At 38.9% G+C, this 24,049-nt stretch overlaps 1 protein-coding gene across 2 annotated transcripts in view; it reads right to left on the reverse strand.

The window, feature by feature from the left end:
* Nucleotides 1-24,049, reverse strand: part of COL4A1 (collagen type IV alpha 1 chain) — a 126,542-nt gene that overhangs the window by 23,600 nt on the left and 78,893 nt on the right. For both annotated transcript variants that reach the window (XM_059825867.1, XM_059825874.1), the window contains 24 exons: nt 22,702-22,791; nt 22,054-22,089; nt 21,844-21,903; nt 20,835-20,879; nt 20,559-20,612; nt 20,051-20,092; nt 19,065-19,158; nt 18,394-18,429; nt 16,623-16,787; nt 14,755-14,850; nt 13,729-13,812; nt 12,911-12,981; nt 10,124-10,315; nt 9,089-9,257; nt 8,637-8,729; nt 8,434-8,538; nt 6,818-6,915; nt 6,366-6,516; nt 5,923-6,036; nt 5,353-5,520; nt 4,713-4,802; nt 3,927-4,079; nt 980-1,078; nt 799-888 (listed from right to left, as the gene is read on the reverse strand). In XM_059825867.1, the coding sequence (XP_059681850.1) occupies nt 799-888; nt 980-1,078; nt 3,927-4,079; nt 4,713-4,802; nt 5,353-5,520; nt 5,923-6,036; nt 6,366-6,516; nt 6,818-6,915; nt 8,434-8,538; nt 8,637-8,729; nt 9,089-9,257; nt 10,124-10,315; nt 12,911-12,981; nt 13,729-13,812; nt 14,755-14,850; nt 16,623-16,787; nt 18,394-18,429; nt 19,065-19,158; nt 20,051-20,092; nt 20,559-20,612; nt 20,835-20,879; nt 21,844-21,903; nt 22,054-22,089; nt 22,702-22,791 (2,395 nt within the window). The remainder of the gene's footprint in view (nt 1-798; nt 889-979; nt 1,079-3,926; nt 4,080-4,712; nt 4,803-5,352; nt 5,521-5,922; nt 6,037-6,365; nt 6,517-6,817; nt 6,916-8,433; nt 8,539-8,636; nt 8,730-9,088; nt 9,258-10,123; nt 10,316-12,910; nt 12,982-13,728; nt 13,813-14,754; nt 14,851-16,622; nt 16,788-18,393; nt 18,430-19,064; nt 19,159-20,050; nt 20,093-20,558; nt 20,613-20,834; nt 20,880-21,843; nt 21,904-22,053; nt 22,090-22,701; nt 22,792-24,049) is intronic.

A 24,049-nucleotide genomic window follows, 5' to 3' on the forward strand; every position in this document is an offset into this window, starting at 1 on the left:
AGCTCTTCAGAGCTAGAAAAGCAATGTAACTCACTAAAATAGCTAGTAAATGAACTTTTGAGATTCACTCTCTAAATGGGACTTTTTGTGGGAAGATAAGCTCTCTTCATAAGAGAAGGTCGTAATCTTGGATTCAGAGTAAACAGAGCTCTTGCTAAAAATATCATTTGAATAGAAGTTTATGTTGATTAGCGTAATTTCTAACAAGACCACAGTGACAAAGGGACTCTGCTGTAGCAAATTTTTCTGTCCCCCCTTACCATTTCAGTCTTTCACCTTTGATTTCCTAAATATGCTAGGCACAAGGCCATCTGAACAGAGACAAAGTTTCCGTGTTGAGATATAGGTTCTTCTCCATTCTAGTCTTTGCCAACCCCCTGCACAACAACACTCTTTCCAGGCCACTACAGTTTGTAATTAACATGCAGTACACAGCAACTCACCAAACATTTTAGAAGGAGGAAAATACACAAGAAGCTTAATGCAATTCACACACTAGCAGAGACAGAGGCAGACAGACAAACAGGCATCACTTGAAAAACTGCCTGCCTGCAACAGATACACAAATCCTACATATCCAGCTAAAGGATTCACATGTAGAAACTTAGGAAAGCATCCTATTATTTGTATATCACAATAGTATTGATAAAGCAATGTCCCAAAATCCTAAAGTTCAGACACTGCAAATAGTGCAACCATTTAGTAGATCTACACCAACAAATATTCCACACAGGTCTCTCATAATGTTCTATATTAACTTGAGGAAAACAATAATATGAAATTCCCAGCAATCAGTACCTGGCAAACCCATTTCACCAACTGATCCTTTTTGTCCTGGAATTCCTGGATCCCCTGGGTATCCTGGGGGTCCCTGATCACCTTTTGGTCCTACAGACAGCAGAGAAATTAAGAGTCCCATTAGTTAATGTGGCTTAAAATACCTGATGAACAATCTCTCTGTTGCTAGCTTCAGACATACCTGGATGTCCTGGAGTACCAGGTTCACCGTCCTTCCCTGGAATTCCTGGTTCTCCATATTCCCCACGTAACCCTTTTTCTCCTGTTGCTCCATGGTCCCCTGGACACCAAGAAAACAAACACAGTGAGTTGAGTTTTATCAAAATTTACTGCAATGCCATATAATAATCCTTCTGGTTAATTTTTGATCACTGTTGCTTCTCTCTGCTGAACAAGGAAATGGCTGAATTCAAGCTTCATTCGTTGTACAGTAGAGTCACACTTGAGTAAAACACAACTCTCCAGTCACTAAACCAGTGCTGAGGAATGGCTGCGAACTATTACCATTTTACCGGTGTCTGTGCAAATTACAAGGCAAGTTATATCTTTAAAAGAAATTGCAAACAAACGTGTTTGAGCTAGATTAATGAGTTACGTCAGAAGTGCCAGACAATATCAGGTGTTAACAGAAATGATTGATTTGACTGTTCTGTTGTCTAAAAAGATACATGTGAACAACCAGTTCACCGCCAGAAATTTGCTGTTTCCTCAGTTCTATCTAACATTAAAGCATCTTCATCATTCCAGAAGGCTCCACCTCTTATTCTGTGGTGTGCCTCTCCTCCAGCTTTAAGGTCCAAGTTTTTCGGTTATAACCATTTCTGTTAGTGTTGCACATAAGTGCAGGACAATAGGTTACTGAAGAGAGCTTGCTAAAGGTTTTTAAGTAAGCAGATTATATTAAAAACATCCCAAGATATCCAAACCCAAATTTTTTCATTAAACATCACTGACAATCTTCCATAAAGATACTGTGTCTTTTCTGCACAGTTTGTATTTTAAAAGCTTTTTAAAACATTACTATGACATTCATGCCTAGATAGATGAAGGCAGCTAATAGATCAGCAAAGTTATGGAGTATAACTAGGTTATTTTTCTCTGCTGGTACTAAGTATCTTTGGGTTGAAGAGGATGAGATGGGCAGAATAACAGCAGAAATTCGCAGGCTGGGGGCTGTTTGGAACCTACCCTTCCAAGCTGTGTGAGCCAGGCCAATTTGTAGACTGTGTGTGGTCAGGAAAAGGTAGAGCATACAAGTTTGCAAGTGTGCATTATTAGTGCTGGAGACATGAAAAAGTTAGAAACCAAAGAAATTAACCATTTGAATTTCTCAACAAAGGCTTCTTTATATGCATGTGACCAGTGTGCCTAATTTGGATTTCTGGAGAGGAAATAAAACTAATTATCAATCAGCAAACCTACAGTCCAATAGTAGATAAGAAAGTAATGAAAGATAACCTATGTGGATTTGTTTTAAGGCTTTTCATACCACCATATGTACCAACATCAGAAACAAACAAGAAAAATTAATCTAGATGAAATCTTTATAGGCTGCGAGCCTCACCAAATACAAAAGTGCATCCCAGCTTAGAGGCAGATGCACTTCACATATGCTCCTGCCCTCCCTTGCAGTCCCTGGCTGTCCAAGCTGGGAGGCACTACCTATCCACATGCCTAGGTTTCTCTGAGACCCAACTGGGACACACGAGCCCAGGTCTCATTCTGACAAGTAGTCAGGACATGGAGATAAGAGGTACCTAGACTGGGAAACTCTGCTGTTCCCATAGTTCAAATATAACATAGTATAGTTATTGGTGATTCACTGCCAAACTGGAAAGGAGTCTCAAGTGCTCTGTCCTGGGCCCAGCAGAGAATACATTCATGAAATGTACAGATGACATTGAGCTGGAAAGCCTTGAAAAGAGGACAGGATTAGACTGCAGAAGGATTTTGAAGAGTAGGAGTAAAGCTTGAAAAGCAACATCATGAAATTCAAGAAGTGTAATACAGCACATACGTGGTAAGGAGAAGTCAAAAGCATGCATACAAAACGAAAAACAATTGCAGAGACAGCCATCCAGAAGTAAAGGCCTAAGGATTATAGCTAATCACAAACTGAGTTGGCTGTTGTTTCAAGAAAGGGAGATTTCATTCTAGCAAGACCTGAGTTGAAGCACTTCACTTGTTTCAGCAAAGTGCACTCTAACAAGGATGCAACCAAATTGGGGAGAAGTCAGAAAGGGTAACAAGAATGATAATTATTTCAGAAATCATGATATACAATGAAAGGCTGAAGGATTTGGTTGAGGGAAATGGAAGACTGTGTGATCTCAGTAGCTGCCTTCTAAGCCCTACATTTCTATTTTAACTAAAGCAGTTATCATTTACTTAAAAACTCTTATGGGATTTTTTAATAAAAAGTAAATCACAATAAAAAAAGGACAAATAATAAAAGCATATCAAATATACACTATTTTTCTTTGAAAAGAAAAACAGGAGGGAGCATGATCTTAAACAACTAGATATTCATGTAGCAATAAAAATAAGAATCCAAGAAGAATGCATTGTCTAAAAAAACCTAATATCTCTACCACCAATAAATTTCTAAACAGAAAGCTGATTGCCTTTCTCCTGCATATTTCCAGATGTTTCTAAACTGACATAAGATAACCTTTTGTTATCAGTGGCATGCACGTGTCTTTCCTGAAATTTCTTCAGGTCACAAAGAAACATGTGTGCCAAGAAAGGCTGCCCACTTTTTCTTACAGTATTAGTTGATCTTCATGGCCACAACAGTGTTTCTACTGTATGTTTTACATGAAAGACAGCTTTTCTCTTCTGGCAAGCTCTAGTTTCTAGTTTTAAAATTTCTTTTGAGAGAGTCTTCTGATAAAATAGGTAAAATGGATTTTATGAGGGCAAATGGAACCTCTTCCATCCAATCAAAATCCCTTCTGTCTGTGATTAATCTTTGTTTCTATGGAGTTGAAAGATACTGGAAAAATATCTGCATTTGCTGTGTGAAACTCTTTAATCTTATTTTAAAAACTGTTGTCTAAAACTAAGATACAGTTGAACTCAATTACACTTGTTAATTACACTTATCCACAGTTAGAGACTGAAGTTACCTTTTTCTCCTTGATCTCCCTTTTGGCCTTTGAGACTAACCATGTCCATGTTGTCCATCGTTCCAGGTTTACCCGGGAGACCAGCTTCACCTTTATCTCCTTTGACACCAGGATCACCCTGTGGTCCAACTACACCTTTGAAACCTTGGCTACCTATAAAGGGATAGCACAGAATATTATAGCGGCATATAAAACTTTGCAAAAATATTTAGTAGACAACAACAAACGAAATTAGCTATTTGTTCAAATTTTGAGCACCGAATACCATGCTCAGGAACATCTCATTTATCTCATATGAAGTTTTTTTATACCAGGACTTCAAAATAGCTTTGTCAAAATTTTAAGTTGACATATTTTTCCCACTTCACAGTCATTAATTTTAGACTCTCAAAACAATAGGTATAGGAGCTTGGCAGTAATACAGGGCACTGTTTGAAGGATTTAATTAAAATATTCCTGCTGGCTTTTTATAATTACAAACACAGTATTTTTCTTGGACTAATATCTATATATAATATATAATATATATAATATCATCCTCACACCTAGCAAACCCTTACGTTGTTGAAGAACGGATCAAATATCCTGGCTTGGTGCCCAAATACATGACTGCTCCTAGGATATGGATTTCTAAATTACACTATTTCTAACTTACAGGGAAGTTGCTTGACATAAAACATTCCTTAGGCCAAGCATGCTCCTTATATTTGGTTATTTCCAGACTTGTCTCATGCCGGGAAAAAGGTGGATTTTACAATTTTGATTTTGAGAAAATCTCTCTCTTACCTTTTTCACCAGGCAATCCTCGATCTCCAACCGGTCCAGGAGTTCCTGGCAATCCAGGAGTTCCCATAACTCCCATTTCTCCTTTGGCTCCTGAAACCAAAGTGAAAGGGTGAATAATGGAAGTAAAGCAAGCAGTGTAAAAAAGTAGAAGAAACGGAATTATTTATTCCCTATCGTATTAGGAATTACACCACTTAAGGAAAAATGGGACAAAGAAGAAGATTAATCTAAAATAGCCTGATAGAGAAAACAACAGTAAAAATAGTGTTATGAAAACCAGAATAAAACACAGTTTGTAATGGGTTTTTGACAGATTCTTAAAACTTCCTATTACAGTAAGCAATGCTGTCATTAACAAAGGCATTATTAAAACCACATTCTGTCACTAAAACTGTGTAGGATAATCTCCTTTCATTATTACAGGCTAAAGGCTAGTTCCTGCAAGCTGCTGGATTTGATCCACCAAAGGACTTGAGTTCAGTTACACATGCACAGAGCTGCTTTACTGACATCAGCCCATGTGTTTTCCTAAGCTCAGGCTCTTTGATGGATCAATTCCTAACTGAGTGAAAGGGCATGCTACCACATCTTAATAAAACAGTTGTCAAAGATGCCGGTCTCCAAGGGAAAAGATGTTTACCTGCTGATCCTTTCAGTCCAATGGCTCCCTGTGGACCTGGCAGGCCAGGTAACCCCACAGATCCTGGTACTCCAGGCTGGCCCTGGCTACCTTTGTCCCCTTTTGGTCCTGGCATATCTTGACCTGGGATACCAGGGAAGCCCCTTTCTCCTTTTATTCCAGGAAATCCTAGGAAAATCAGAAGATACAGGATTAGTCCTTAACGGAGCACAGGGAACACCGTTAACAAGAATATCCAATAATGTCCACCTGTGGTTCAGAAATTATATGGCATGAAGACTCAAAGCCAGACAGCAGAAATAGACCTCATTTTCTAAGTGAGGCTTCAATCCTGTACGTATTACTTATGATGACCTGAGATGGAACAAAGCAGCAGGCGTTTCCTAAGGAGGCCTCGCCCTCACCCTGCATTTTGGACCAGACAGAGGAGACCCACCAACATGCCCCCCGTGCACCCCCACCGACCTCACGCTGCAAAACAGTTCACAAGCATCGCTTTCGCCAATGCCAATATCCATTTATGCCAAAAGTCCACTCCCAAGCACCATCACGGGAGTATTTTCCTCTCACCTGGTGGTCCCTGGGGTCCTGGCTGCCCAGCGGGTCCCGGTGATCCCTGCGGGCCCAGCCCTGGCGCGCCCGGAGGGCCCTGCAAGCCTTGCAGTCCTGGGAGGCCGGGGTCGCCTGCGGGGAGACAGAAACATAGAGCGAGGGTCCTCTGATGCATTTGAAATCTTGTTTGCTGAAGATGCCAAACAAGGTGCTTTGGAAGCACTTGGCCAGCAAGACCTCATTTCAGCCTCTAATACCTCCTGCCTGGACTCGGAGGAAGGGCTGCTCTTTGCATTTTCTACCAGCAGTTGTTAGGAGAAAACAAGGGGAAGGAAAAAGGGCAATACCCTGAGATATCAGTAGGATATCTCAGTGGTGAATAGACTTTTTGCTGCATCTACGGGGGAGTGACTTTAAAACAGAAATAGAAATAGAGAGCTGTTTTTTTCCATCAACGTTACCTCTGAATCCTTGCTGTCCAGGTATTCCCGGAAAACCTTGCTCACCACGTAAGCCAGGCAGTCCTGGAGTTCCCTTTTCTCCAGGGATGCCAGCTGGGCCGGGGGGTCCTGGCAGTCCCTTAGGGCCAGGGAGACCTACACCAGGTTCACCCTGGCCAAAGAAACACAATAGACTGAGAATCAACACATCAAAACCAAGAATTCATTCACTGACTGTATTTAAGTCACTCAGAGGCAGAGCGCTACACATGACTTCAGGGGAGAGCCATAAGCCCTTTAGCGTTAAGGTCAAGCATCCATCCATCTACTCTGTTCCTTTGTGTGCATAGTGGGAAAGATAAGATGAGGGACAGTTCGGCCAACTTTTTTTTTTGTTTAAAGAGCAGGATCTTTGCACACATTCCTGTTAACACAGGCAGTCACAGATAACAGTATCAGCAGCTGACACCTACTTTTTGACCTTGTAAACCTGGTACACCTGGCAAACCATCCAGGCCAGGGGTTCCCGGAGTCCCCGGCAGACCAGGCGAGCCAGGCTGACCTTGTAAACCTATAAAACAAAACAAAACTCACATCACTACTGTCTCTGCTTGTAAGCGTCCTCTGCTGTTTCTTCAAGCCTCTAAGTGAACTATTCACATCCTCACAGGGACGTGTTTAAAAAGGTTTGTGTAGTCTTTTATGTCTAACTTCTAGGGATGCCTGCACCCAAATGTCTCAACAGAGATGCTGAGCTTCATGCAGCATTTGGCTTTTGATGATGAACAACCACCCAGAAGAAATAAAAACTGACTGTCTCCTTTTAAATTAATAGCCTTGTGAGTTCATGTCATTGAGAAACATCCTGTCTGCAAAGCTGGGCTCCCAAAGTCTTCTTCAGAAAAGGCAACTTAATGTGTGGGGCATCAGACTGAGAGATGCACAACAAAATCCATCTGTGAATCAACACCTTTTGTTCAGTATACGTTGTGTGACATGTCCTCCATGTCCCACTGTGGGTTGCACACAGAAAGTTTCTATGCCACAGCTGGCCCATGCACTGCACCTTGGCAATGCAGGAAGGAATACATACAACATTCTGCAAATCACTTAAAGATAGCAGTCACTCAACACCAGCACACGCTCAATAAATTGAGATGAAGCTCCTCTCCCAGGCAAAGGCCTCAGGGAGTGCGAAATCCAGCTTTTAGGCTAAGCCCCAGGAAAGTCATTGGGCAGACCTGAATTCAAGGAAGGGTCCTTGAAAGAAATTTATTTGATATGTCATTCCTTTCTTGCTGGCATTAAAGAGCATACAGCAATCCTTTTCCAGATGCAATGGGCCTCTTCTGTTCAGGTTCATCCCATGCCAGTCTCGGAGGAACTAGAGCTGGTCACAGGTAAAGATTTGCCCTTTCTCCTTTTTAAGTCTTTCTGACCCTCCCAGTTCATTGGTGTGTGGAATCATAATACATGAAATAATAATGAAGACACACAAGAATTTTGGGGATTGAGTTGGCTGCTGAAAGCATCTAGTCATCTAGTTCTAAATGAGTAGCAGCACTACAAAATACATCTCCCAAAAATCCAAAACTAGAATATGAACATTTAGACGACCTCTAAGCTATGTGCATACCCTGACAATGGCCATGCAGGGAAGACTAAACTTATGCTGAGCAAGCTGGTATTCTAACCAAACCTCTCTCAGCCACCTGGGACGCATCAGAGCTGCTAGCTGTGGCCCAAGAATGGTATGTCAGCATGTTTTTTTGACCAACCACACACAGTGCTTCGTCTCTCAGAATGGTCATCTCATCTTTCAGCAACGTCAGTTGCTGCAGTGTAAGATGTTGTACTGTATCATTTTCTATTCTGGCAGTAGCTTTGACACTGTCTATATCTGCACCACATCACTGCACAAAGCAAGTGTGCATTGAAAGTATGCTTACTATGGTGCTTGTGGACTTTTGCAAGGGATGTTCTTCAGCTGCACCTCCCAAATCTCATGCAGCCATGGCTGGATGATAGTGCATGCCTCTATTCACACTCCAGTTATACCAGCTCTGTTAGTTGGATAACTTTATCTTACCTTTGGGTCCTGGAGGTCCAGGGAACCCTATACCTGGCTGCCCAACAGCACCTTTTTCTCCTGGCAGGCCGGGTCTACCTGGAAGCCCAGGATTCCCCTTGTCACCTTTGCAAGTGAAAATAAGACAAATGTTAATACAAAGGCTAGCTTCTGGGGAACAGAGCCATTATGATCACCAAACAAAGATTAACAGGCTACTGTACCTTGGGGTCCAGGGAAACCAGGTGGCCCAGGAAGACCATCCGCCCCAGGAGGCCCGGGGAGTGGTACAGTTCGTCCTGCTTCGCCCTTTGCTCCTGTGAATGTAAAGATGTATTAAGTACAGGAACTGATGAAATTAAACAAGGGATTTTCACCTAGCCAGCAATATTAGTCCATTCATACCATTACAACTGACTTGTTAGGAAGTTTTTTTACAGAAGATTCAAAGAATGAACTTATTTGAGGATGAACCTAAACCATCCAGTTTGGCCTAACAAACTCTTCAAGAAAACTGCCCTCGAAAATTTGCAATTATACTGCTGAAAGCAAACACTGATTTAAATTAGAAAGTCTTTTTATTTCAATCTTAAATTCCAGTGATCCTCTAAGTTGTACCACTCAAAGGGCACAATTTTTTTTATTTTTTTTTTTTTTAAGCATAGTATAGCATTACCTGGAAGGCCTGGTAAACCTGGGGTTCCAGCAAAGCCTCTGTCTCCTTTGTCACCGGGTAACCCTGCAGTGCCTATCCCAGGAGGGCCAGGAAAACCTCTTTCACCACGTACTCCAGGGAATCCAGGTTGGCCAGGGGGACCACGTTCTCCTTTCAAGCCAGCTGTACCCTAATTTTTGGAAAGTATAAATGTACTTCTTGCCTGATTGGCAAGACAGAACACGTCATCCTCTCTCTTTGAATATTTTGTAACTTGGATTTAGCACAGGTATCTGTAATGCTGAAGAAAATGGACTTTTTATCACTGAGTTCAATGGAAATAGAACTGGGTTCCACGTGGAATAGCACACGGAAATCATACCTAGTGTGCAATGCAACTAACTGGACCATGTAGGCTATGTTCCCAGTGGTGGATCTGCGAGCAGATGCGAGCTTCACATTCAGCTCCACATCCATATCAGCTGAACTCTCTATCAGTGCAAGACTTTGAAGCATTAGTTTCCACTCAAAGAGTAATATGCTAGAACAGAGTTGAATCTTGTCTTAACAATCTCTACTTGGATAACTGCATTCCTTCAACCATCTCCAGGTATCAGCTAAATCACCCACACTAGTTCTCACTATCAAGCTATGAGAAAGGAAGAAAGGAACAAAACTACCGTTCATGCCCACAACTTCAGGGGGGGAAGTAACCTTGCTCTACAGTCCTGAAAGTAACAAACCATGCTGAATACCTCTGAGTCAGAACACTTATTTGCATGACATGTAAAAATAAAGGGTCAAAATCTAACTCTGAAATAGTCTGTTGTCAAAGGACCATCTTCCTCACTAGTTTCAGGGAAAGTGGAGTCTTCCTCTGAGGAAGAATGAACTACTCAAGGTAAGGACAAGATGTGGAACAATGAGCGAGGCCAATAAAGCATGTATAGGGCATAAAAGCATGTGAATTCTGCTCTGAAAGACAGAATGTATGGAACGGTATGTAAACATAAATAAACACACAGTAGGACAGTATGTAAACATAAGAACACATACCGATGCTCCTTTTGGACCCTGGGGACCTGGCAATCCATCTTTTCCTGGTCTTCCTTCTCTTCCAGGAGTACCTGGTTGTCCTGGGAAACCAGGATCTCCCTTTTCACCTTTCAGGATAGAATCATAAGAAAAATCTCCTGGTTCTCCTTTTGCCCCAGGACTGCCCATAAGTCCTGGAGTGCCGGGGGGCCCCTGAAATTTCATAAATTCAGATGTCATCAGTTGCCCAACTGACACAAAAGAAAACAAATCTTCAGAAATTAAAGAGTAGACCCAAATCAAGTAAACCACTAAGTTTTCAAATGAGGAGGTCAAGTGAGAATATTTTCCAGGACACAGCAGTGTGAATAAAGAATTAATGCAAATCTACTTGTCTTGATCTTTTTGTCATTTACCATATCACAGGTGCATCATTTTACATGCTGCATATGAACTTACACCACTTACACAAGAACTGCAGGCGATGACACCAAAAAAATACTCTCATTTTTCAATAGACTACCCACTGGATTTCAGTTATGCATATTTATACAGTATCAGCATCAATGTAAATGAGGCTCTTTAAAAAAGCATTTTCATAGTTGAAGTGTCTGCCCCAACCTTTAAATGCTGAATTCTGTAACACTGTGGAAACTATTTCCCTGACACAAATGCAACAAAGGTATCTCTACATTTCCATGATAATTTACAATACCAGAAGAAGTAGTACTAATACAGGAACACACTTCCAGTATACAACGACAAACTCAGCCAAACTTACAGGTTTAAACTGCTTATACAAGCCCTACCCATTATTTTCTTTCTTTCAAAACCTTTTAAATCAACTACAATAATAATAAAATATATAGATTGTCTAAGAAATTAAATTAATTGTCTTATACAAAACTCAACCATTATTTACACAAGAGCTAAGGCTAACTGAAGGCTGAAAGCTTCTCCTTGGGTAGTTTATTTATGACATTTAGCTGATGCAAAGACACGTTTCCCCTCATTACTAGCATTCATTGATTTTGTACAATTAACAATCACAGTTATCAGAATACTACGCACGTGCTCAGAAAAGAGTTTTGTAAACTTTCCTGGGAGGAAATTATCTACCTAATAATATACCTATAGGATTTCCAGAATTCCAGTTTTTCCCTACATATTTTCTAGGACTTATATGAACTTTTCTCATAGGAACAGTCTCTCTAACTTCAAGTGAATCAGAGATACTTACTAGGGTAGTAAAGCACAAACTTCATGGGCAATGTCCACTGCTTATCTTATGGCTGGTATGTGCCCTCCACTTAAACCTGAACCAGAACATGGTCAAAGGTAATCTTTCCATTAGCTTTGGTGGGTCCTGGATCAGACTCTGATGCACTGGCATGGCTCTAAACAACGCGATCTTGCGAGGCTGGCCTCTATGTAGTTTTTCCAAGCTAATCTATATGCTGGATCACCACCTGGCTGAACTTTGTAGAGCAAAACAAGCTTAAAAGCATTCAGAACAGCCGTCCTTGTCTGATGAAAGACATGAACAGAACTTAAGAGGCAATAAAAGGAAAATATAAAGGTATGGCAAAACATGTGCTGAGAACAAATGCCAGACACGAAAAAAGCTTAAATACGTTAGGATGTCTTTTATTTTTCTCCACTGTTTCTTTCATGGATCCCATTGATATTACAGTAAATTCAGTTGCTGAGTAATACCATCTTATTTATCATGGTGGAAATAGAGAATGGACTCCATCCTAGCCAACTTCCGTTGGCTGAATTCAGGCATCTAGGCTTTATTTATACTCAAGGGAGAGAAACAGATTCCTTGAGTGAGGAATTCATACTGGTGGGTTGGTTTAATTTCTGAAGGTGCCTCTCTCTCACTGCTGGTGATAGAGGGAGCTTGTGTAACTCCAGTGTGTGTTAAAGCTACTGCACATGAATGTCACTGAGAAGTTATGTTGCCAAGTGATCAGCTAGAAGGAGAAAACAACTTTGGGAAAAAAAGTCTGGGAAGACTGACAAACTCAGTCTACTTACTTTAGGAATGGTGTCAAAATCCACGTTATACTACAGGAATGTGTATGCTAATGGAGGTCTTGACAGCATACCACAGTGCACGTAGGGACACTCGAGTGAGCTCTGACAAGATCAAATGTAGTTGTGCTAGTACAGCGCTCATCTAGGAGTAATTTGTGTTACATTTAAGACAAGTGCTGTGCTTATGGTTGTTCTGCTTCTGATATCTGGCCTTACTCACTGAGAGCCGTGTTGCGCTGTGTCAACATAATTTACAAGGGATCGTATTATCAGGATACTATCCACTTTGACAGCCTTCCTTTATTTCTTCAAAACTACTTAGCTTTCCTGCTAACTAATTATGTTTTATGGAATATACTGAACACATTTCCCAAAATTCAGACAAACTGCCAAAGTATATTGCATGCTAATATTTAGATTGCTTACACTACACTAGATGGCACTGTCTCTCTCTCTCAATATATATGTACACAACAGCAAAGAGTTACTGGAATGATTCACGAGAAGATCAGGGCAGACCTGCATCTGTTTCCTGCAAAATCCTACCTTTTACCCAACTTCACTGCTTAGCTTGCTCAGTCAGAAGGTCATGTGTCCTGCTGAGTTCATATGATGGGCAAACACAGAAATATAACCCATTTCTGACAGCTCTTTTTTCCTCTCATAGCTCAACCACACTGCTTCCCAGTTTATTTTGTTAGGCATAGTTCCTTTTTTGATCACATGCCTCATAGGACACATAGAATTTGGCAAGGCATTACTCACAGGTACCCCTGGAAGGCCATCAAGTCCAGGTAAGCCTCTGTCACCCTTGAAACCTGATTGTCCTGGAAAACCTTATCAGAGAAACAAAAATACAATTCTATTTGTGACATGCTTTTACAAATAGCTCACTGTATATGAATTCTTTGTGATCCTTCTCAAAGTGTCTCATTCCATCCCCAGTTATATCAACATAATGCTGCTAAAGTCAGTGAAGCTGTCTGGATTCATGTGCTCATGTGCTATATGTGTCTGCATTCATAAACTCAAAAGTTGATGATTCATTTGACTTAGGAATGAATTCACCTTACTGTTTAGACCTATCGTGTGACTACTGCAGCCTTGAAACTACCTAAACTGTATTAATTTTTCTTAACAGCCACTAGAACAAACATTAGGTATAATATCACTGTTTGCATGTGGCACTTCTCTCATACAGTAGCAGAAAAATAATTTTTTTTTCTTGGCCACAGAATTTAATGCTAGGATTTGGAACATATCTGTGGGCCACTGCCAAGCCTGGGCACATAGGGCAAATGCTTCCCACATTATTTTTCACTTTCACAATCTTCTGTGAAAATATTTGGGCCACAGTTTGCAAAAGCCCTCCACTGTGGCCAATTTTGGCTTCCTTGGTAATTCTTGCTGATTGCATCGGAAATTTGGAATCAGGTCAAATATAGGAATATTCCATCCTCCTTTCATTAGTTTCACAAACAATGTGATTAGTGGGGCAAAAAGTAATTAGGTTTACCATATATGCTGCATTTTTTAGATTTTAGCCTATTTAGTTAATTCTTAGGTAGTTAATGAGTTTTTACCTGCTGGACCTGGTGGTCCTTGTGGTCCTGGAAGTCCAGGAGGTCCTACTTTATCACATAAGGCACAGGATTCACCTTTGTCACCTGAAAAAAAACCCAAACAAAACTAATGAATAACAATGAAAAGATTTAAGACAAGCAGGTGGATTCAGGGACAAATGTCAATTTAATACATTTCATGTTGAAAGAATAAAAATAAATGTGGTACTTCTAATTCCATGTTTCAAAGAGAATTTATTAGTAAACTGATATTCAAAATTCTTTAAAATTTTTAAAGGAATGGCATGAAAACCAACTAGTGTCTTATCCTAGGGATAATACTTAACAGATCAGTTAAAAGGGATCAGGCTGAAGAGGATCAAAAATAAGAAAAGAAATATACACTGGGTATAGAAGAAATAAAAAGATTAAAGCAGAAAAAGGAGAACTTCTATAGTCACTGCAATTTTGCAGTTTTAGAAAAGCAGTCAGCAGAATGAGATTAGGAAGGATCAACCATCGTGTAAATGAGTGCAGCTCATTTTTTTATATGTCCATTTAGTCAACGCTGCTAAACCACCTGGTTGACAGTCCTATTTCTAGGTGTTACAATATTAGCTTCAATTATACTCATGACAATGATTCATAAACCATTTCCATTCCCACCTCATCTGCCCCTCTCTAATTCTTCGTCTCAGAATTCACATCTTAAATTGCCATGAACAGTTCAATTTACACTTAATGGGGCTATACTCAACCCTTTCTTTCTTCCCAGGTCCTCTTTCAGCCCTGAGCCATCCTTTATCACTCTCCAGCAATGTGCAGGCTAAGTGAAATGTAAGTGAAGTTTGTGTCACACAACTCAATACACAATATCATTCTTTTACTCACCAGAGACTCAAGTAACATCTTCCATGTCCGTGAACTATTTATTTAACTAACTTTAAGTACACTTTCTCTGGATCCAGCCTAACTTGCTCAGCCTCTTTACATACCCAAGCTCCAGGGTACAGAGCATTAGAAAGCAACCACTTTAAATAATATTACCTTTCTCTCCCATCTCTCCTGGAAATCCATCTCTTCCTGGAGGTCCAGGACTACCTGGTGCGCCAGGTTCTCCCTGCTGGCATTGATCAATTCCATCTGCAATGGAAATGCAATAAAGAACATTGTTTGACAAGTGCAAATTTCCATTATAGGGCTGCATTTATGAATGTCCCAGCTGAATGTATCTATGAATAGTGGTAAGTCAGGATAGCATTTTATTTTTCTATTTGTTCTACTTTAAAAAATTTTACTGGGATTTTGTATTTTGATTCCATATATACTGCTTAAGAAAGCCCAAGAATTACATAGAAAAGACAGGCTCTGCCATACTAAGGTTAGAAACAACTTTCACATAAAATCTATTTTTATTCTAAGTTTTGGCTAAGAAAAGTGCTGTGGGTGAAAAATTGCTGGTTTGACCCTGAAGAGAATGGAGAATATTGATGTTCTGCAGAAATTCATTAAGTAGAGTTTTTTGTACCCTGACTTTTGTTTTCAATGTTTTAGGAAACTTTCTAGGTCAAGAGCAGCTTGTTAACATCTATTTAACTTCTTCACACTGATCAAGCTTCCTGAAAACAAGAAACGTACTATATTAGGAACTGAAATAGGTAACAAATGAGAATATTTAGCAGGCTTGATATGAGAATGCAAGTTGTGCTTCTTCTGTTTGATGATATGGCACAGGTTCTGATCCAATACAATATGACACCATTTTGGCCAAAGCCAGTAGTCAAAATGTTAATGTGAAGTTGGGCAAACAACAGTTAAATGAAAAAAAATTGTTTCCCATTATGCACTTGAAGAAAGCTAAAGAAGTGTTTGGGGAAAGAGCAGAATTAAGTAATGACAGAAACATGTTGTATGAAAAACAGGAATTGCTCTTATTTTTAGGGCAAGGTAAGATTTAGCTATTTAATTCCATATTCTACGTGCTGGATTTTGTACTGCTTCATCGGCAAACACAGCAACAACTAGGCATCTTCAGTTGGTTTTGAATGAAGTATTTTGGTTTAGGAATTCAGTAGAGAATAATGTTCCTTTCAATAGTTTTAGACTACCTAAACTACTGTAATAGGGATATTATTCTTTATGTTGAAACGCCAATTTAACTCACAATATCAGTATCACCTATAGCAAAAGTTCAATAAAAGAGTTAAAACATCAGTTGTAAGGAGCTATTAGGCATGGACCACTTTCACATGTACTTTTTCCATTGCTTCGTTGCAGAGCAAAATAAAAAAAAAATCTCTTTAAAAATGCTTTATCAGAATCTGTATAATTTTGTTATCATTACTACTAATATTATTATGTATTTGCCACATCTTTACTAGCTTTTCATTTACCTCTATAGAGCAAGTGTTGGCCTCATTCTCCTGTAAGATAATTTCATTTTACAACAAAAACTTCTAGCAGACCAGTATCTCAGTCAGCAGTTCTTACACCTGTTACATAGATTGGTACAGCGGACTTGTAATTGTGATTCTGAACAGCTATCTTTTATGCCAACAGTATTAGTACCTGTTATTTTTTTGATTGAAAATCTACAAATATCTCTAAATTGGCACAGAGGAAACCAATATGTATTAAGGTCAATTATTTGGTTATATTGTAACAGTCCGCAATGTACTTTTGGAGAAATTTTAAAAACATTTAGCAAAGAATCCTTGCCCCAGTAAGGAAACAAGCGGCTTGCTGCATCATGGAATGGCTTTTACTTGGTCCATTAACAACTCAGATATGTTTCTTCCGCGATGTAGATCCATTCTGATTATAGCTTTTATAATCTTGTCTTCTTAGCCTTTTTTACGTGCATGCAATATGCATTATGGAGTCTTCATCATGAAAAGCAAGAGTGCTTTACCTACCTGTTTTGCCTGGAGGACCTGGTGGGCCAGGCAATCCCGGGGGACCTGGGAAACCATCTCTTCCAGGGGGGCCGGGTAAAGGGAATCCCGGAGAACCCTTTTCACCTTTTTCACCTCTCTCTCCAGGGACACCAGGTGATCCTACCCTGTCTGGAAGTGGTCGACCTTTGGACAGAGTAAAACATACATGAAAAAAATTACAAGCAGAAAGACAGTAACATTATCAACACGTTAGCTTCCATTAGGTTTCAGAGAGAAACAGAAAAATGTTAGCACAAAATAAAAAGGGACTGTATTTTTACTATTGGTGATTTATACAAAATTGAGGTTACGTACACACTACAGCTCAGAATAACTCACTTTGGTGAGGTCCCTAGCCAAACACTCTTATTCTTTACTAACTGCCTTCCTGAGATTTAGTTTAATCAACTTTTGCTGGGTAGGAAAAAGTGGTGACACAGGAGTTAATTTAGCTATTACACCTAGAAACTATTACACTCTTCCTTACCTCATCATAAACCAAATCTTAAACACACCTAGAAAGGGACAGCATCTCTAAGAAATTCAGTAAATAAGTATTCAACAAAGCTAGCAGATTTCAGGAATGCTAAAACCAAAACTGCTTGTAGGAATAATAAGCAAACAACAGCCAATAAAGAGAAACAGTTAAACAGCTAGAAAAAACTATTTAAGATCTCTTTTTAGCTATTTGTACAGTCACACAGGTCTTCATACTTTAATGAGTTATTTCAGTTCACAACTAATCACTAGACTTGATCACTAAACCATTTTGAGCCTTCTGCAACATCACAGAAAGATATGAAAGTCACACAAATCTCAATTTCTGTAGAGCAATGACAGACTAAGAGCTACTATTTTTCTTGTCTTGTCACACAGAATTCTTTAGGGACTATTACAGCCTGCGGTATATAGTATCTCCTCCCTAAACTGTGAAAAATTTCCTGGAAACTATCTGACCCTGGTTTACATTAATTTCATATTTAGCTCACTGTCAAGATAGAAAATGCAAGCAAAGGAGGTAACAGTAGTATCACTGCAGGATGTGCTAGAGTCAGGTTTCCACAGATGATTTGCTTAGTTCTTAAAAAGCAAATATCATGGTTTAGTTCAAACACATGCACATGTGTGTATATATATATATGTAATGGCAGTGTTGTCATGGATGTGAAGATGTAAAGACTATGAAAATGGCAACAAACATTTGCAGGCAAAAGAAATAACTTTTATTAGGTCAAGGGACATAGTCAAAAAAAAGCAGGAAGCCTTCAGGAATTACTTTGATGTAATAAATGTTATTATTTCTCCCTACAAACCTTGTTTTATTACATTTATGCAAACACATACAGAGCTGAAGTGAGAGCAAAACAAATTATTTTCATATAAGTATACGTACATAGGTACGTATGCACATGCCCACACACGTAGTCACATTTCACAACTCTTCTTGCCCAATGGAGCCATACTCTCTGGGCTATCTCTGTCAATCTGTGCACACTACTTCTTCAATTTAAGCAGAAAGTTATCATCAGGGCTCTATACAAAGAGCAAGGCTGGATCACATCAGAGACATGGGCAAAGCAATCTACAGGAAGGGTCTGGGGGATGATCAGACCCCCAGAGAGGCCACTGCCTGCGTGTTCTGTAAGTCAGGCAGTAACTGGCAGCAGCAAAGGAGAATATCTCTCAGGATTTTTCACCGAAGAAGAAGACAGGAAAAACGTGAACAAAATCAGTGGCCATAAATTCCTACCTGGAGGTCCTGGGATTCCTTGTATACCAGGGAAACCTTTAGAAAGAGAGGCAATGAAGTCAGCAGTGCCAACGTCAGTGAACTTTTAGCACATATTATTTAAGTACACATTACAAGCTAGTATGCACTGAATCAAAGGTTAAGTTAAATAAACTATAGATGTCTGCAAATAATACATTTAGGGAAAAGGCCCTGCTGTGTGCCGTCTTCTCCACTGATTTTTCTTCAATAGGGTGAGGTCTGCAATGGGAAAAATGGGAAAGGGAATGCTTGATTTTCCCTGTTTACTGAAGAATTTTGTAAATTATGCAAGCCAATTTTAAGATTAAAATTCAGCTACTGACTTTTTTAAAGGAGTCTCAAGATTCTCTGCATTGTTATTCTCTTTATGCTTGTGTTGATTTCCATCTTTCTTAAATAATCTCACTGGATTATTTAACTGCCAGTTTATCCTTTTCCAATCTATAACTGAAAGGCAGTCTTATTTATGATGCGAAGAAGCGTCCCACAAACTACAACAAAGTGTAATAACCTGAAAGCAATTAAACAAATATCTGGAACATTTCACTGTCATATAGAGCTCCTGAGCTCACAGATAGTGTGATTTTGATTTCTTTTAATAAGAAAACAAAAAGCAAAACTTAATCAAAAAGGCAAGACAAAATACATACCTTTTTCACCTTTTTGACCTTTCAGTCCAGGCAAACCTGAAACTCCAGGCTCTCCTTTTTCACCAAAGGTATCTACTGGTCCAGGATCTATAACCTGAATCACAGGACAAAGACTAGGACACTAGAAACATACAACTGTGCCCTCATTTGTATCTCCCCCATCTTGACCTGATGGTACAGAGGCCATTTTGTTTTGTGAAAACAATTTTGAGCAGTTTTGGTTATACTTGCTATTTCAGCTATATGCAACAACTGCTGTGAGAGGGTTGTAGCTGCTGAGGTATTACTGGAGAAAATAAATATTTCCTGTTCTACCAAAATTCCTTCATATCAGTAGTAGCATTAAGTGGAGAGCTTTATAGCGCCTTTCTGAACAAGAATGATGCCAAGAAACCTCAGCATGGTCTAAGCACTGACCCATTAGGTTTGTATTACCTAGGTTTGTATTTAATTTTAAAATATTCTGTTCTGGCAATTTCTGTTAACATTGATCTGAGCTTGACCTATAGGATACTGACATTTGCAATAAAATATTCAGGAAGTATGCACCATTTTTCAAATCAAATTAGCAGATGTTGGGAATTTTCCCCCATGTTGGGGAAGCAGCATCATCAATGATCTATTTGTTGCTGACTAATCCCATTTTTTATTTGAAGTGTTAAAAAAATTATAGACTGCAAAACTGACACACTTACTCTTTTGAACTCTCTTTTGGATACTTTGTATTGATTAATAATGCCTATCATTTTCATAGTCCAGAACATTTGAAATTCTTATTCTTTGAGAGCTCCTTTCCCAAATTTCAAACATAGTTAAAAGAACTTTATCCAACTTTTGTTTCCATTAAGAAAAAATGAGGACATGACTGATTAGAATGAGATCAGAACATATGTAGCCTCTGGGTTTTTCCTCATTGTTTGAGCACTTTGACTTTCACAAAATTTGTACTTTCATTTAAGTTTAAAACAAGAATTTATTTTACTTACTCTTCCTGGAGGTCCTGGAAAACCTTGTTCACCTTTGTCACCCTATATCAAAATACAATTTACATTTTAAATCCAGGTCAGATTTTCTTCCCAACAAAATAGGATTTCCTTAGCAAATGAGCACTTTGACAGAGATTCATACAACTTCCAAGTGATAAGTGCCTGGACCATTATAATAAGCAGTAAGCAGTTAGTTTGCAGGCCTGTACTGCTTTACACTATGTAAAGAGAAACTGAGATTTTTATGAAAGTACGTTTGTACATATGCTAGCTGGGCAAAGACCTTGTGAAAATAAAGCCTGCATTAATGAATTCATATAAAAGATCTAAACCAGGGATACCTAAGCTACCTTATTTTTGACTTTTCCTAGTCTCTGAATGATGACTTCACAACTTAGTAACATTCATTTAATATTGCTTTATGTTTTAACGCACATCCATGAACATGCCATACAAGCTCTTAACTCCTCATTCTGTGTGATGGGAAGCAAAGGCCGCTGCTACGCACCTTCGTACCAGGCTCCCCGGGTCGTCCTGGAATCCCAAACCCACCAGGCAAACCCTGCATGTAGAAGACACCAAAACCAGAAAAGACAAATATAGTTGCATCCTAGCTCTGGCAGCATCAAAGTTTTAAATTTTCAAACCAGTCACTAATTCACTAAAAGCAACAACTTTAACTAAACAATTCAGAAGGCGAGAAAATTTCAATCATTTATAATACATAGACAGTTCTTTGCTTTGAATGTAAGAAACAGTACTGGAAATTTAGTAAAATACATACGGGTTCTCCTTTTGGTCCTGGTTCACCATCTTTTCCAGGCTTTCCCTGTAAAACACCAAGTTCCACTCTGTTTTAAACAGACAGCCACATACATGCAATTTCTCAATATGATGGGTGAAACACTAGAACAAAACAATCGCTATTGTAATGCATTAACCGAAGGTGTGCTAACTCAGCTCACAGTGCAGAGGGTACAAAGCAGGCAAATTGCGGCTGCCTACTGCTTATGTTACTCAACATCCTAGAAGCTGCAGAATTAAATAGAATCCTGCAAATCTGTTCCCAGATCCAGGAATAACATATGGATTTCCCTGTCAAAGAGGCTTCAAGACAAAATATATCAACAGCACAGGAAACTGGAACTAGACCCAGAAACTTTTCCCTTCATAGCAATCCCTTTCGATATACACACTCTCCAGCCTCATGAAACCTTTATTCATAGACATTCAGTGGCTCAGTTTCAGCAGAAGGCTTGGAGAGTGGCCCCGTATCAGATCGCGTGGTAATCTAGTGGTAAAAAACACTTTCTCTAGATTGAAAGCTGTAATTTCAAATCACATGGCAGATGATAACCTAGAATCCAAGACTCCCTCCTCCAGAGCAAAATGATTCACTGCTTATTTTGTAGACTGCACGTAAAAGTATTTGAAATAAATTCAACATGTTCCATTTAGCTAAAGTCATTCCTACAGAGTGATTTGTTTTGTTTTGCTTTTCCTTCTGTTCTGGAATGACTTAATCTTGCTTCAGTTGGGATCAATGGGAGTCTTGCCTTTGCTTTCAGCACTGCAAGCTACTGTTAGGTGTCTTTAGTTATCTGAAAGCATGTTACATACTAATATTGCTGTATGTTATTACTACCTTGACTTGTACACCTGTCCTACAGCAAAACTTGGTTGCTTGAAATATAGCAAATTTGCTGTTTCAGTAATGGTTACTAAGTTTAATTAGCTTATGGAAACAATACAATGACTGTAATTATGGTATTGATAAAGTTGAGCATACTTACACGTGGACCAGGCTTCCCAGGTTCACCTTTTTCTCCTTTGAAACCTGAACCTGGCAATCCCTGGAAAATAAATACACACCAGATTAAAATACTGCCAGATTCTAAAGTAAATTTGCTTTTATCAAATAGCTATAAAGATATTCAGGGCCATTATCAGATTCTTCACAATTTTTATAGTAATTAAAAAAAAAAATCCAAAGCAATACTCACTGGGACTCCCTGTTCACCCTTTTCACCTGGATCACCCTAATGAAATTATTAAAAAAATGTAGATTAGCAAGCAAAATCTTAACCGTTACTCATTTAGGTTGTAAATCATTTAATTCTTCATGTCAGCAAAACCACATTTAACCCTGTTCTCCACTGCAAGAAGTATGCCTAATAGTACGATGTGCAAGAAGTTAGACAAACACAAAATGTGAATCCATTAAACTAGTTTGTTATACTAGTATATATTGCTTAGACTGCCTAATTCAATAACTGAAAAATTCACTAGCACTCAGATTCCATTAATGTGATTCTGTGTATGAAAAATCCAGTATAAGCTATTTAATTCAAATGTTTAGAATATTTGGTGTTTACAGGACTATGCTTATCAATCCTCCTTCCTCAGAAAGTCCTCTGCTGTATGCATTACTTATGCAATTATTTATGCATTTATCATTTATCATATATTTTTAGAGAAACCTCTAGAAAGACAATCAAAATTCATTCATGAAGTAAAAGAGGGATAAATTTTTGAAAAATTGGCTGTAGGTGACTTAATATTTTCTTTTTCCTGATTTACTTTCGTTTGCTAATTCCTACTGATCATATTTTAGTGAAGAGTACAAGAAGATCAATCATTTAAGGTCTCACCTTTTCTCCCCTTATGATTTCACTCCCTTTTTCTTTCATATGTGGTGCTGGTCCTGGCGGGCCTGGGGGGCCCCTTACCCCTTGTTCTCCCTGTCAACACCAAATCCAGGACAGTCCATTGAAAACAGTATTGACATTGAGAACAAACATTATTAATACCAATAACAGTAAAGAGAACTACCACTCACTTTTAAAAATATAACTAAATGGTTTTTTAAAATTCTTATTTCAGCAAAATCAGTCAGAGAAAGGGTTACATACACAGTTATAGGAGACACAACTGTATAATGGGCAACAGACAAGAGACTGCCCTGAAGAAAGATCTCTGAATCTCCTGTTAGGGTGAAGATTGATTAATACCAAATATCAGGAACACATCCAATTGATTATTGTAATAGTATGAAAGTTTTTTAGTGTCTCCTTTAGAAGGAAGGAGATTAGGAGGAAAGAGGTCAGGTGCAGAAAGTCAATGCCTAAAGGAAAATGTTAGTCAAAGCTTATAGTGTTCCATCAGCTTTACAACTGTCCGTAAATGCCAACTTCAAGATGATAACTGTGGATCATACTTTTTTAGTATGTATGTGTCCATAGCAGGGTCAGAACCTCATCTCCTTATATAATGCAAAAGTACTATCTTTTACAGTAAAACACTTCCAAAGAGGCTTGATACATTTCTGTCAAGCAGTAATGCATAGCAATACTATTAATTTTTTGCTAAAGACAAACCTGAGGAGTCCAGGAAAACTCCACATACCTCTATGACCAACATTTTTCAAGAAATTTTATGATAACAAGTTAATTTCAACAACACGTCACATTGCAAAAAATTCTATCCATTAGGAATAGTGTGGCTCCAAATACAAAAATAAGGTGGTGGATAAAAAAACCCACTTAAGTAACATAATTTACCTATGCTCCAAAAGGCCTCTGTCAATGACACTCATGAGAAGCTTCTGGAGAAGGCCTCAGACACACTATGAATTTACTGAATAACCCATGACTGCATGCATTTCTTGGCTCCTGAAAATGCAACTTAAGGCACTTTAGGCTAGACCTCTCAGTGGGAGAGGTAACAGATTAAACCTAACATGTTTTACCTCCCATTTGATGCTGGTTAAGAGAATAAATGGGATCCTGGAGCACATCTTTTGGCTTAGTTTGATTCAAAAGTAAATCAGTCTGTGTGCTCTGAAAACTGCTCCTGGTTGAGTCAAAACACAGTAAAAGGGGACAACTGAAAGATCAGCTTCAAAAGTATACACTACCAAATCAAACTAAGGCAGACAGGCCCTCAAGAGTCCTACCACAATGAATTCTGATAATTCTGGACAGCACATTAAATCTTATC

This window comes from Gavia stellata, chromosome 1 (genome assembly GCF_030936135.1).
Source record: "Gavia stellata isolate bGavSte3 chromosome 1, bGavSte3.hap2, whole genome shotgun sequence".
In the NCBI taxonomy this organism is placed as follows: Eukaryota; Metazoa; Chordata; class Aves; order Gaviiformes; family Gaviidae; genus Gavia; species Gavia stellata.